The following is a 13,413-nucleotide window of genomic DNA, read 5'->3' as shown; positions in this document are numbered from 1 at the left end:
TCACACAAAATTAGGTCTTGATAAGGCAATGCCAGAATCAGTTCACTAGTTTTGCAAATGATGAAATAGGGCTTTCAATAGAGGTTATAAGCATGCCCGCTTTTAACCTCTGTATGTCATTCATACACAGATAAGAAGAAAAATATGTCACAGAGGGCTTTGATATTAATTATCAGTATTGTAATACAAAACATACTAGCCCTCTCATTAGTGATTAAAAATAGAACAAGTTGTTTGGATGTAAGAATTCTTTTGTTTTTTTTTCATTCTTGTGTGCCAGTCATTGAGGTAACTAATTAGCAAAATCTTTTAATCTTTCTTTTGAAATAGAGCATTTTCGTCAGTTTATATTCGATCCTTTTTCAATAGAATTGAAATGTGGGTGGATTAATTTTTCATGTTTGACATTGTCTGTTAAAAGAGTGATTACCCCTTATTAACCTACACCTTACTATTAAGGCGATGGCTTTTGGCTACAATTTTCTTGATAATAACTGGAGTTTTGCACATTTGACTATCATCTAGCTAGATACTTTTGAGAGTGATTCTGTTCATGAAGAAGTAATTTTTCAGTAATCATTAACATTTATGTTGCCCATAAAATTGATTTTAAACACACTAAACAGAAAACTAACGTTCGCAATCTATACCAAATAGAAACTTTTCTACCAATACAAGATTAACAGGCAGCTAACAAAATAAAACCAATAAATTTCAAAAAAGGAACAAATGTTTATTCATTCATTTTAGCGGGTAAAGTCCCATGTCCACTGGGCCTGCTGGCGTCACTCAACCGGTCTGCAACTCACTCGACCTGAGAACAACAGAAAAGTAACTTTTAGACTTTCTATTTAAAGATATCTTGGTTTTTCCAATGGTAATTAAGGGTAATGTGGGGTTTTTAGGTGATTATGGAGAATTCCATTGGAATAATTAATTGATTGATAGTGTACTTTGATGTCATGATTTTTGAAAGGAATGTGTGCTCTACTTTGGGTGCTCTAGTGAATGTGGCTCCTTATTTAAATATGTAGGTAAAATGGAGTATATGTTGTCTTTAAAATGATTTTGAATTTGGAATAAAATAATGTAATGTTCATATTTCAATTATTTATCTTGAGTATAAAAATGATTGTTTTATTAGTATAAAAAACTATACCGAGTTTTAATTACTTCAAGTTTTATGGTGTTACGTGGGAATTATTTTATAGCTCTAACTGTTTTGATGTCTCTTTGTATTATGATAAATGAGATCGTATATCTTTCAATATTAAAGATAGTAAAATATTTGAAAGTAACAATAAAAATCTTAACCAAACTAGTTCTATGCAGAGGTAGATGAGATACTTATATCCTGAATCAATCTATTTTACCAGTTTTTTTTTTACAATTTGAGAGTTCGTTATAATTTTAAAATAGGAACTCTACTTCTTGTTCAAACAACGCTTAACGCGGAATTATTTTAGAAAACGCTTGATATTTTTACATTAACATACATACTACTATTTGTTGGCATAACATTAACATTTTGATTTCTGGTTTGGTCACAAATGTTTAACTAGGACTACATTAATACGTATTTAGTTGACTATGTAATGCTTAATCCTTCCAATTTCTATTTGAATTTTGCCAATACCTACATAAAACCGATTGGAATATAAATTAGAGCAATTATTACGGGAAGACATGACAATAATTGAACTTGTCCAAATGTCCAATTATTTGAATCAATTCGAGTAACTTTCAATTGTTTTAACTTTAAATCTGGAACTAATGCTTTTTGATTCGACCAAATTAGTAATTTAGACCAAATCGAGTTCAATTAGTTTTATGCGCTCAAGTGATCGAATTCAAAATGTTATCGTTTTAAATGGGTTTTACGAACTGCATAAAAGTTTGATCAGTGAGTATCAATCAGAAATGATGTTCCAATTCTAATGAATTTTAATACGTGAGAGAGAGAATTGGGAGCCCTTACAATAAGAAATGGTTAGCGAGACAAAAAAATGGCGATGAATATTAAAACTAAAGAAATAAAAATCACAAATACCAACCTGTTCAGAGAGTGGAACTGGCAAAAATATTTCACTATCACAACACACACGCACTGTCTCTTCACCTCTTCTCATTGAACTTGGGCTTGTAATCCATGGTCGAAGACACCATGGACGATGTACTGCTACTCGAAGACTTGGATAAATCCGTCTTCTTCCTGAAGCTGATCCTCGTCTCTCCACGGATGAAGCGGTCAAGGGCTTGCCTCAACGACGAATGCTTCCTCTCGAAAGGGTTTGTGTACATTTTGATTGTTTTTGATTAAAGTTTTAAAGTCAACACGTCTGTTCGCTGTGAGCGTTCAGTTTGTTGTGAGGCGGTGCACCTCCCACTCCTTTTATATAAAGATTGCGCGTGCGCTTAGGTCAGCCGGAGTTCAAACATTGGTCGGCTGTGGACGTCATAGCGGCTTTTTGTTTTGATGCCAAGTAATTGGTCGTCGTCGTATGAAGAACGGGCGTGTCACACTCTGACGTTCTTTTTTTTTTTCTTTGTAATTTTTATTTATTGGAACGCCTTGATACTACGCATTTTATAGTTGTTGGTAATTATTATTCAAAATAAGAAAATTCACATCCTTTTTCTCAAGTAGGTTATGTTAATGATTTTATTATTTAACAAGCTTATTTTCCCACAATAAATAGAAACGATTTCGCCGTAGGTCCAGTTGGGAAAACCTCAAGTCTTGTTTACATTTTTTTAAATAATAAATGTAAGATTTATTTCAACCTCAATTTCATTTGGTTTTCTTGGGGTTTGTGAATGTATTTTAAGATTTTTGCGGTTACGAGAGATAAAAGGGTATATTTTTAGAATTACTTACATAAAATATGAAGAGATAAAAATAATCTTAATAGGTCAGTGTTTTAGGAAATAGAAACGGTCAAATATCATGACCTTTCAACCAGAAATACTTTCTTAAAACTTGTTCAAAGAAGTTTTGTCTATTCGCATTATTTTATGATATTTTCCAAGAACTCATTTATTAATCAATCAGCTTGACAGTTAATTATTGACACTCATTAACTCATTGTTATATTTTAATACTCCGGACCTTTTTCATAGTATTTAACAATGGACTAATTAATTCTAAGTGTAACCATTAATTTAGTTGCTAAGACAATAATTGGAGTTGTAGTAGACAATTATCTTTGTATGGAGTTGGGTAATAACTTGGCTATGATAGTTCAGAATAAAAAAGGGCTTTATTTTACTAGCTTAGTAACTACTGTACTTACCTTATATCATATGATTAGCAGATAACTTTATGCATACTAATATTGTACTAATTATAGTAAGGTAAGTCTGAAGCCGACCCCAACATAGTTTGTGAAAAAGGCTCGGAGGATGATATAGTAAGGTATGTCTGAAATCTATTTGAGGAAACGTGGTGGTTAACACTTATGCCTTGTCTATATGAGAAGAAAAGTATCCAGTAATTTACAGTGCCTTACTATACACATATGTTTAACAAATTAATATTCTGATTCCGGGACAATGCAAAGGCTGACGATGGTATTAATGCCAACCATTATGCTTCAAATTATAGTGGAAATAGTTGCATAAAGACAAGATGTTATAGATATGACGGACATCAAATAATGTCAAGATCGAACTAGAATAGAACTGTTTTTTTACCCATGTATTGATTTGGCCAAATATGTTCAATTTACTTTATTTTCTCAACATAATTGATAAAATCTATTTTCTAACGGAAAATTAGGAAAATGAATGTTATATCGGAATTATCGTTTCTTTACAAAGGATTACTGTAATTTAATTGATTATAAGCAGATTACTAGTTCGACAGAGTTGATTACCTCCTCATAACGGAACGATCATGAAAAGAAACGTAAATAGTAATAATTTTGATTATGTTCTAAGCTCAGAGGTTTCATCCAATGACCTATTTCACAGAAATGTTATTGATACATTAAAAATTCTTCGATTGAATCATCGGAAAATGCTAATAAGCTTTGTGGGAATACAGAAAACCCGTTGAATATATTTATTGTTAATTTATGTAATGTATGCGATGATCGTGTTTGCAAACTATTAAAATACCTGACCATTAAATGGTGGATGTTTCGTAGTAACTGTGGATATAAAATGTTGAGAGCCCATAGTTTCTGAGGTGTTTGTATGTAAATATGCGATTAATAGAAATTATTACTATCGATAATGTGGTTTTTCTTCGGAAATTGTATTCTGAAAATTCATTAGTTTAACATGAGCGCCATGTTTAGTATCGAGGAGATGTAAAATTGTAAAGGCCGTAAATCGTGATAGGTGGTATTTTTTTAAGGGCTCGGAAAATACTTACTTCTATGTTCTTCTTGTGACCACAACATTCGAGTTTCTTTCCTATTTCAATCTTCAATCTTTTCAGCTTCAGAGCTGTAATACCAGGTAGATAGATTCATTTATAACTGTCGATACACGGCACTGACATGACCTTCTAATCTTGAACTTCAAAAATCTTTTTAAATATGTGACTAATTTGTAAGTATAACTGTCCAGTTGAGATCTTATGTAACAAAGAAAAACAATGTAAAGTGTATTTAATTTTAGAACAAGAAACCTGATATTGAAATAAGAAAAAATAAAAATTATTAGCACTCCAAATCTATAAAAGAACGTTTGAAAAGTTCTAGAACACGAACACGAGTTTGAAAATTCAAATCACAATGTTTGTAAGAATAGTTTTTGTCTATGATCGATGGCGTGAACAAAAAATCGGTTGAAACAATGACGGTCGATAGGTTATCTCAAAATACATATTATTATAATAATAGCAATAGTAACATGTGTTTATCGCATGAAAATTGACTTTGGAAGACCTCACAAGTAAATGACTCGAAGAAACAATGGGATGTCGTTTTTTATGTATCTACGCTAGTTAACCACGGAACATTATGCTAGTAAGCTCAAAAACTCACGGTTCAAGCAAAACCAACGGCAGTTTTCTTAAAACAATATTGTTTACTATGAATTTTTACGTTCAATTTTCAAAATAAACAGTTGTTTTAAGAAAATAGACGTCAATGTTGTTCGTGAACATGAGCAGAATTTGGTTTTAAAGCAAGTTTTTCCTAAAAACCACTCAATTTAACTTTGTATCAGATAGGTAAAATAACTTTGGAAATCAGAGAGTATTTGGTGAGCGGTCATTAAAAAAAAATCTAGTTCTCGCCAGCGGGTTCACCCGCGTCCCATATGAACTTCTTAGCGCACCCGAATAAAACTTAGCCTTTATTTAGCCTTCCTCGATGAATGTGCTATCCAATACTGAATGATTTTTTCTAAGTAAAAGACAATTTCGCTGTATAATATATGAGGATGCTGAAAGATGAGGAAAAACTTCGTTTGAAAGAATTCAATGTCTTTTCAAAGATGACTTTTTAAACTATGCATTCCTCAATTGAAAAGCGGGTGTGTAGTGGGCGTGTACCAATAAACAATAATTTGTGCTGTGCATGAGTGCCGTGACACTAATATCGCTTTATTCACGCAATTGGTTTGGCATTGACGGCCATTATCGTGAATAGAGATCATGATCTCTTCATGTTATCGATATTAGGAGTAGGTACATACTCATATCGATAATATGTTAGGTATAGTACATTTTTGTATCTTTAGTCATATTATTCAGTAGTTCGGTATCATTATCATCATCAACTTTTGTTGTCTCAATACAGGGCACATGCCTCTATTCATACATAGAAGAAATGATAATTTATCACCATAAATACCTACTCAACCTGGATTAGCGATTTCATCCCATACAGGTTTACCCGTAACTCAGTCATTAGTGACCAAGATATATACTCAAAAAGTACGAGTAGGACTAGAACCTCCACAATTATGATCGAAAGGCTAGTGCTTTCACTACTAGGCTTTTTTTGTTATTATTCTTATAATTCCTCATCCTCCGAGCCCTTTTCCCAACTATGTTGGGGTCGGCTTCCAGTCTAACCGGATGTAGCTGAGTACCAGTGCTTTACAAGGAGCGACTGCCCTATCTGACCAGCTTTTTTCGTTGCAATTGAGTCTGAAAAAGTTCCTTTCAGTAGTCTGTTACATGAATTCATTCACACGGCACAAATGTTTTTCTTTTGGCCCGTACATTTTGTCTGTAAACATCCGTCATACTGAATATGGTATAAACATGTCACCTAGGTAATAATAGAATCGGATGATACCTCTATCAGAATTAGACTAGTTATTGTTTCTATATAAGTATTCATTGTTTTTTGAAGTGTGAGTTACCATTGAAGTGATATGAGATACTCCTGTTGAATACTGTTAAAACCATAACTCTCCTTTTTAGCCTTGTCGTAGTTGGGTAAAAATCTGCACCACGTGCGACGGGGCGTAGTTCGTGGTAACGTGACCATTCATATAATTAAAAATTCTCATATTTCTACATGTGACTCGGTAATTAATCTCCTTAAATGGTAATAAAGTGTGTTCTACTCAATTACATGTCAAATTATCCTTATATTTAAAAGCAAATGGCTTGAACCTTTGGCATAATTGGATGTTATTAAGATGCTTGCAAATTTTCTTTTTCTTAGGAATCACTATTTGACCCTTATAAAGGAGATAAAATTACTGCATCATCGTGATACAGCAGAATGATGAATTCTCAAGTTCAAAAAGTGATGTGATAAAATGTGACATAGACGTCCTATCGTAATTATTAGAAGTATTTAAAACAAGACACGAGACGTAGCAAAGGGTATAGCTTAGGAAGGAGTAAAAAAACACAAGACAATCACCATAAAATAAAATAATTTCTATAATTAAAACTCAATGATTTACATTTGTTTTTAGTCACAAGACCATACCAATTTTAATATCAATCCTTATTTTGAGAACAAAGTACTAAAACCATTTACATATAACACACAACGCTTTTTACGACCTCTTCACTTTTACACTACCTTTCAAAAAACTCCGAACAAACTTAAACACTAGATATAAAGCTAGGAGGAAAGTTACGATAGCGGTCAAAAATACTGCTAGAAGTGTAAATACTAGTTTGAGTTCAAGGAACTCTGTCCATGTGATGTGGGCAGCTGGTGAGAGTAAATGTTTAGCTCCGCCGTGACGGATGACGTATTCCGTCCACCATACGGCCCGGTCCAAAGGCTTTTGGGGCTGATCTTGAATGATGTTCCGGAGACGCACGATGTTCTTTCGGTAACTGTAAAAAATGCATACTTATGAGTGTAGAAGAGTTATTTGTAAGACGAAGGTTTTTGAGAAGTTTGCTCGTTTGCTTATCACATTTCTGTGAAAAATACTTGAATAAATATACTAGGTATTAGATAATATCTTGGATCAAAATGCGTCTAGTGAGTTTCGTCAATATAAGTCATTAGTTTTTCCTTTCCTAAGTTATGACTAGAACCTAAAGATGAATTTTAAATCGTTGCCTTAGATCTAAATCAATAAGTGAATTTGCAATAGCATAACAAATAAACTTTGTTGCATCATTCATTGATATTTCTGCTTCCACGTGTATGTCTAAATTAGTCTTATCTATAATCCTATTGAAAAACAATTTCGGAAGTCAAACAAATAGTTTAGATAGTACTACGTAACAATCTAAAATTATCTTATCGCTATTGTAAAATACACACCTGTCATCTCCAATGGTTTTATTAATAGCATTCTTGAAGTTCTCTTCCGTTAGAGTTTCCATGTCGAGTCTGACTCCAATCTTGTGGGCTACATATCTTTCTACATTGTACCATTGATCAGCTATCATGGGCATGCCTATAAGGGGAACTCCTGCGGTAATAGCCTCGTCTGTGGACTGTAGTCCTCCTTGAGTTATGAACAATTTGACTTTGGGATGCTCTGTAAGGAAAAATAAATTAAGTATGATGACCATGGTCTTTTCCAAATCTTTGTCCTCTTCTATTATTTCTATCATTAAAATGATGTATAACTATGTCTTACTGAGTAAATCTGATTGTGGCAACCACTTGGAAATCCTGATGTTTGGTGTTCTCCCAGGAAGCTCGTCCTTGCTCCACTTCCACAAGACATCGTAAGGCAGTTGAGACAGCACCTCTATCATCGCTTGTATTTTCTCCGGCGGTAGAAGTGCAGGATCCACATTGGTACCATAGCTGATGTATATTACGCCATGTTTAGATGAATCTAAGAATGTTTTAAGGTCCTAAAAAATAATTTTAGATCAGTTTCTATGCAGCACAAATTAACAAGATTTAAAAAGTTTATTGGTTAGATTAGTATCTACCTTAGGAAGATCCTTTTCAGGATTTTGATGAAGACCACCCATGAACACAACTGCTGGCGGTACAGGCCTTACATCTCCAAATATGGGATTTTCATTCAAAAACAGCATGTCAACATTTTTGAGCAATTCCGAAACTGGAGGGATGCCTGGTCCAAAATATTTTTCTACTAAAGCATTTTCACCCGGCTGTGCATCTGCAATCAGCTTTTCCAGTCTGTACTGATCATATAATTCTGTCACCTTGTCCCAAACTGAGAGGTTATTCAATTTTCGTCGCATAACATGCGGGTACAGGAATGGATGCGTTGGTGCTCCCACTGTTTCATAATTCCCAAAATAGGCTCCTAGTGAACTCGCTTGAATAACTGGCGTCTTGTAAATATGAGCAAATGCCAGCAACATTGCCATATGGGCTTCTGCAATCAGCAAGTCAAAATGTTTATTATTTGTGCCTTTTATTAAAGCTTGAACCTCTGGGTGTTGTAGTTGGGCCTCAAATGCTTTTTCAACGGCATATAACATTACACTCATCGGTGCTAATATGTCGTCTATTTCTTCACCTCGTGACGCTTTCATTACTTCTGTTCTCCATATATTGTAAGATATATCGTGGACGTCAATTTCTTTTAAGTTTGGGGGTGCACCTCCTTTTGGGAACGCAGGGTCTGTTGTGACGACGGTGACCTCATGACCTCTGGCTGCCAGTGCTTGCGTCAACGGCCGGAATACTACCTGATGACTGATGGACGGAGTGGGGATGTAAACTAGTATCTTTGCCGCTTCACCTTGACTTAGCAACAACACTAATGTGTGAACCACGATAAAGTACGAGAAATCAGTCATTTTGAATGAGTGAATTGAGACTGATAAATGATAAAAGTTTGTTAGACTATATATACAATTTGATACTGATAAATATAGCTTATTATTAAACACACAATTCATCGTGACTTGCGACGTTAATGTGATAAGTAAGCAGTCTAAAGAATCAGCGTACTTTTTATACAAGATAGTTACTTAATACTTAATCTTGAATTTGTAAAACTCGTGAGGTTTCTTTTTTCAAACATTTCGAGCATTCCTCGTAAGTAATGATAATTTTTGTGAACTTCCATTCACAGATTCGTGCCAGACATATTGGGAAACAATCCATTAGGTTTCATAAACAAATATAAACTCTTTTGCAAAAAAAACGGGCACCTATGCGAAATCTTAGTTTTAAGGACTGTACGTGTGTTTCAAAGGGTTTTAATGATTGTAGTATGTTTCTAGCATCAAAAGAGTTAGTCGAGCATGCGTGAGAGTGTATTCTAAATTTGAATTTTGTACAATTGCTAAGAAATTGATTAAACCTTGTTTTGGACTAATTGCTAGCAGAAAGTTCGTCGGTGTTTTGAAAAGTTTTCGAAGTGATTTTCAGGAAAATGATAATGCAGTTTTAATTAATGATTAATGTACTTTTTTGTTAGATCAAAACATTTTTGAAAAACTATGCGTATTTGATAAAATTTTCACCTGCTCTGAATGGGCTATACTGGTGATTGATGGCAATGTTAAGAGTTTCGGTATTTTAGTGTAAAGCGTTCTATTGTTTAGATATTGTACCCACGTGTTTTAAAATATCGCTTTTTCATAAATAAACACTATTTAAAAGAGTATCAGTACCTTTGGCTGCGACAAAACCAATTTAAAGTAAGCAGTGCCGATCACAACTCGTCTCCTATCGCACTTTGACATTTAAAAAATACCAAATTTTGTGATAAATGTTAAAATTAACCATGTAAAAAATAATGAGGATGGTTAAAGTTATCTAGAAAGTCAAATTATTGCCGCGTTGAAGCTCTCGATAACTCCATAGGTATTGGGTTACTAAACGACGATTTAGCTGAAAGGGAGTCAAGCATTCAAAATTATTGGCCAAACGTATGTTTCTTAAGAAATGAGCAGATAGCCGATTATTGTTATGATTTAAGCAGGAAAGTGCTGTAGATGCCAGAAAATCTCAATGTAGGCAAGTTTATTTAATAAAATGTCCGTGGGATGAAAACACGCTATTTGAACGCTCAGACTCATAGATCTTCAGAGGTCTACGGAGTTTCCCAAGAGACGAGGTTGTTTAATAATCATTGATTACGAGACATTAAGACCTCGTGCTCATAGTCTATGCGCTATTTTCTATATTTTGTAGAATTTCAAGACTTTTAAAAATGTTAAAGTCTGATAGGAGACGAGTTGTGATCGGCACTGCTTACTTTAAATTGGTTTTGTCGCAGCCAAAGGTACTGATACTCTTCTAAATAGTGTTTATTTATGAAAAAGCGATATTTAAAAACACGTGGGTACAATATCTAAACAATAGAACGCTTTACACTAAAATACCGAAACTCTTAACATTGCCATCAATCACCAGTATAGCCCATTCAGAGCAGGTGAAAATTTTATCAAATACGCATAGTTTTTCAAAAATGTTTTGATCTAACAAAAAAGTACATTAATCATTAATTAAAACTGCATTATCATTTTCCTGAAAATCACTTCGAAAACTTTTCAAAACACCGACGAACTTTCTGCTAGCAATTAGTCCAAAACAAGGTTTAACCAATTTCTTAGCAATTGTACAAAATTCAAATTTAGAATACACTCTCACGCATGCTCGACTAACTCTTTTGATGCTAGAAACATACTACAATCATTAAAACCCTTTGAAACACACGTACAGTCCTTAAAACTAAGATTTCGCATAGGTGCCCGTTTTTTTTGCAAAAGAGTGTATAAGAATTCCTCGCCTTTGCCGATGAGCCGATGTCACTCAGAGAGAGGATAAAAAGTCAACGTGATATTCAGAAGATTAGTATCGATGAATTAAATTAGATAATAAATGGACAAAACGTTTAATATCATCATCAGAGTATTCACAAAAACTATACCTCTATAGGTACACAATTAGTTTCCTACCAATTATTAAAAGTAAATACAACAATGAAGAATCTATCGTTGATCCATTTTACACTCTAAACATTCAACATTAAGTTTCAGTGTTGCTGTAACAGTTTTTCTTATTAAACCTAAATCAATGAAAAAAGCTGCAATTTTAGTTTCTGAAATATCATCATGACTTGCCAATTTTAAAATAATTATTGATGAAAAAAAGTAGACATCAACTTCAATAATTATTTGGTGAACGTCACACTTCAATAGATTTACGTCATAGACAGACTTGTCTTTCTGTGTGGCACAAACGAGTTTTTTAATCATCTGCCTAGCTTAAGCTGAACTATGTTGGGGCCAGCTTTCGTTAGACTTATGTGTGAAATCAGAACCAGGATTGCTTAAAATCAATCATTAGCTTGAACACGACAGAAAAAATGACAAGGAAGTTAACTATTCCATGTATAGTGAATACATCACATACATTACAAGATCGGCATAAAAATCAGAAAAAAATCTTTTGAATGAAGAACTATTAATTTTCCTACTTCAAACATTAACGTCATTTCCTAAATTTCCACAATTCCTAGAGTTTCCGTTATAACTATTAACCACACCATCTTTCTTAGATTTTCACACTGATCTCATGTAAGCAAATAAAGTTACAACTTCAACTAAAGAAGTGTTAAACCCGTGCGTAGTAAGAAAAGCAAATATTCCTTAAAATGATTCATGTATCCGTCTTCAATGGCCCACTTAAGTTTGTATCATTATGTTAATTGGTTTGCGGTAATTAAGCGTGACGAACTGGGTTTACGTTTCATTGATTCATTTTACTATGATAACGTGAGCTGGCTGTCTTCTGATCAATACAAAATATCGCAGTTTTATGAAATTATGGGACCTTATTGAACGTTCCACTAGTTGTGCGGTTCCAAACAGATGGTCTCTTGGAGAAGAGCCGACAAGAAACTCCATGGATGCTCTTTAAGAAGGAATATGTTCACAAGTGTCACACTCTTACTGACTAAAACCCACCATGTTCCTTCTTAAGCTCTTACGTACCAGGGCCGCGGTAACTCTTTCGAACAATCCCGCAGCCCCGGTAGGCTCTGGGGCAACGGTGGCCATCACAGCTCCAAAATGAAACATTGTAGATGCTAAAAATAAGTACGCCAGAACTTAGATGGAAAATTACCAACTTCTTTCTAAAACAAAGCCACGTGTAACAGATTATTGAGATTTGCCTATCAGTTTTATCAGCATTGTCTGTATTTAGATGACATAATACTTGTAACATCATTTTCTATTTTTATTTTATTTTTCATCCAAATCGGTGGGCGTTGTCTTACTGATAGCAACGATATCTTGCTCAGTGATTGCAATTCATATTATGATACATACTCTGATTATACAATACTTGACGTGATAAGGAACTAAAAATACAAATTGATTATGAGATAAAACAGTGTAATTTTGCACACGTATTGCATAATGCTAAGGATGATAATAATGAGGATTTTGTACTTTGATTTTGATCATTCATGTTTATCAGTGCACTTACAAGGCATGATGATGCATGTTCATCAATCGATCATGCATTTGATGACACGGCATATCAGCAAATCAAAATTGCGCATAAAGTATAAAGTCACTAAACTATGGAATAAAAGACGGCGTTCCACAAGGAAGTATACTTAGCCCAACACCGTTAAGGCCTTGGTAAAATACAAAAGCAAAATGAGAAAGCAAATAAAAACTGGTAATTCTTGGTTTTAAATAATACGCTTAGTAATATTTGTGGTGTTTGGTACATTCTCGATATTTGTGACGTCAATAGTAATAGGGTTTTTTACACGTTCAGGTGTAAAAACTTTGTCATTAATTCCTAAGTATTTATGTAATATTGTATTGAATGGTGCAGTAAATTGTTAATTAACTTATAACAAAGACTAGTTAAAGGTTAATCAGTGTTTTTCTAAGATCCTGAAAATTGTATTACGTATGTAAGTTTTTATTTACATATTATCTTTGTCGTTTTTTTCTAAGAAAAGAATTTATCATAAAAATCTATCGAAGACAGCTAGAAATATAAAAATATCTTGTTTTTTTTAAGGAGTCCATGTAAACATTGAATATAGCGATTAGATGGTATA

General features: G+C 33.7%; 1 protein-coding gene and 1 long non-coding RNA gene across 2 annotated transcripts; both read right to left on the bottom strand.

The window, feature by feature from the left end:
• Positions 1–712: 712 nt before the first annotated feature.
• LOC110378136 (uncharacterized) lies at positions 713–2,368 on the bottom strand. Its single transcript, XR_002429643.3, has 2 exons — positions 2,055–2,368; positions 713–814 (listed from the first exon to the last, which is right to left on the bottom strand). It is a non-coding gene; the product is annotated as an uncharacterized LOC110378136 (long non-coding RNA).
• A 4,464-nt stretch (positions 2,369–6,832) lies between these two features.
• On the bottom strand, positions 6,833–9,214 carry LOC110378150 (UDP-glycosyltransferase UGT5). Its single transcript, XM_021337287.3, has 4 exons — positions 8,330–9,214; positions 8,026–8,248; positions 7,704–7,923; positions 6,833–7,264 (listed from the first exon to the last, which is right to left on the bottom strand). Exons 1-4 carry the CDS (start codon positions 9,170–9,172, stop codon positions 6,976–6,978), a joined length of 1,575 nt encoding a protein of 524 aa, XP_021192962.3. The 5' UTR covers positions 9,173–9,214; the 3' UTR covers positions 6,833–6,975.
• Positions 9,215–13,413: the final 4,199 nt, after the last annotated feature.

This window comes from Helicoverpa armigera, chromosome 12, assembly GCF_030705265.1.
Source record: "Helicoverpa armigera isolate CAAS_96S chromosome 12, ASM3070526v1, whole genome shotgun sequence".
NCBI lineage: Eukaryota > Metazoa > Arthropoda > Insecta > Lepidoptera > Noctuidae > Helicoverpa > Helicoverpa armigera.
This window is presented reverse-complemented; position numbering and strand designations above follow the sequence as displayed.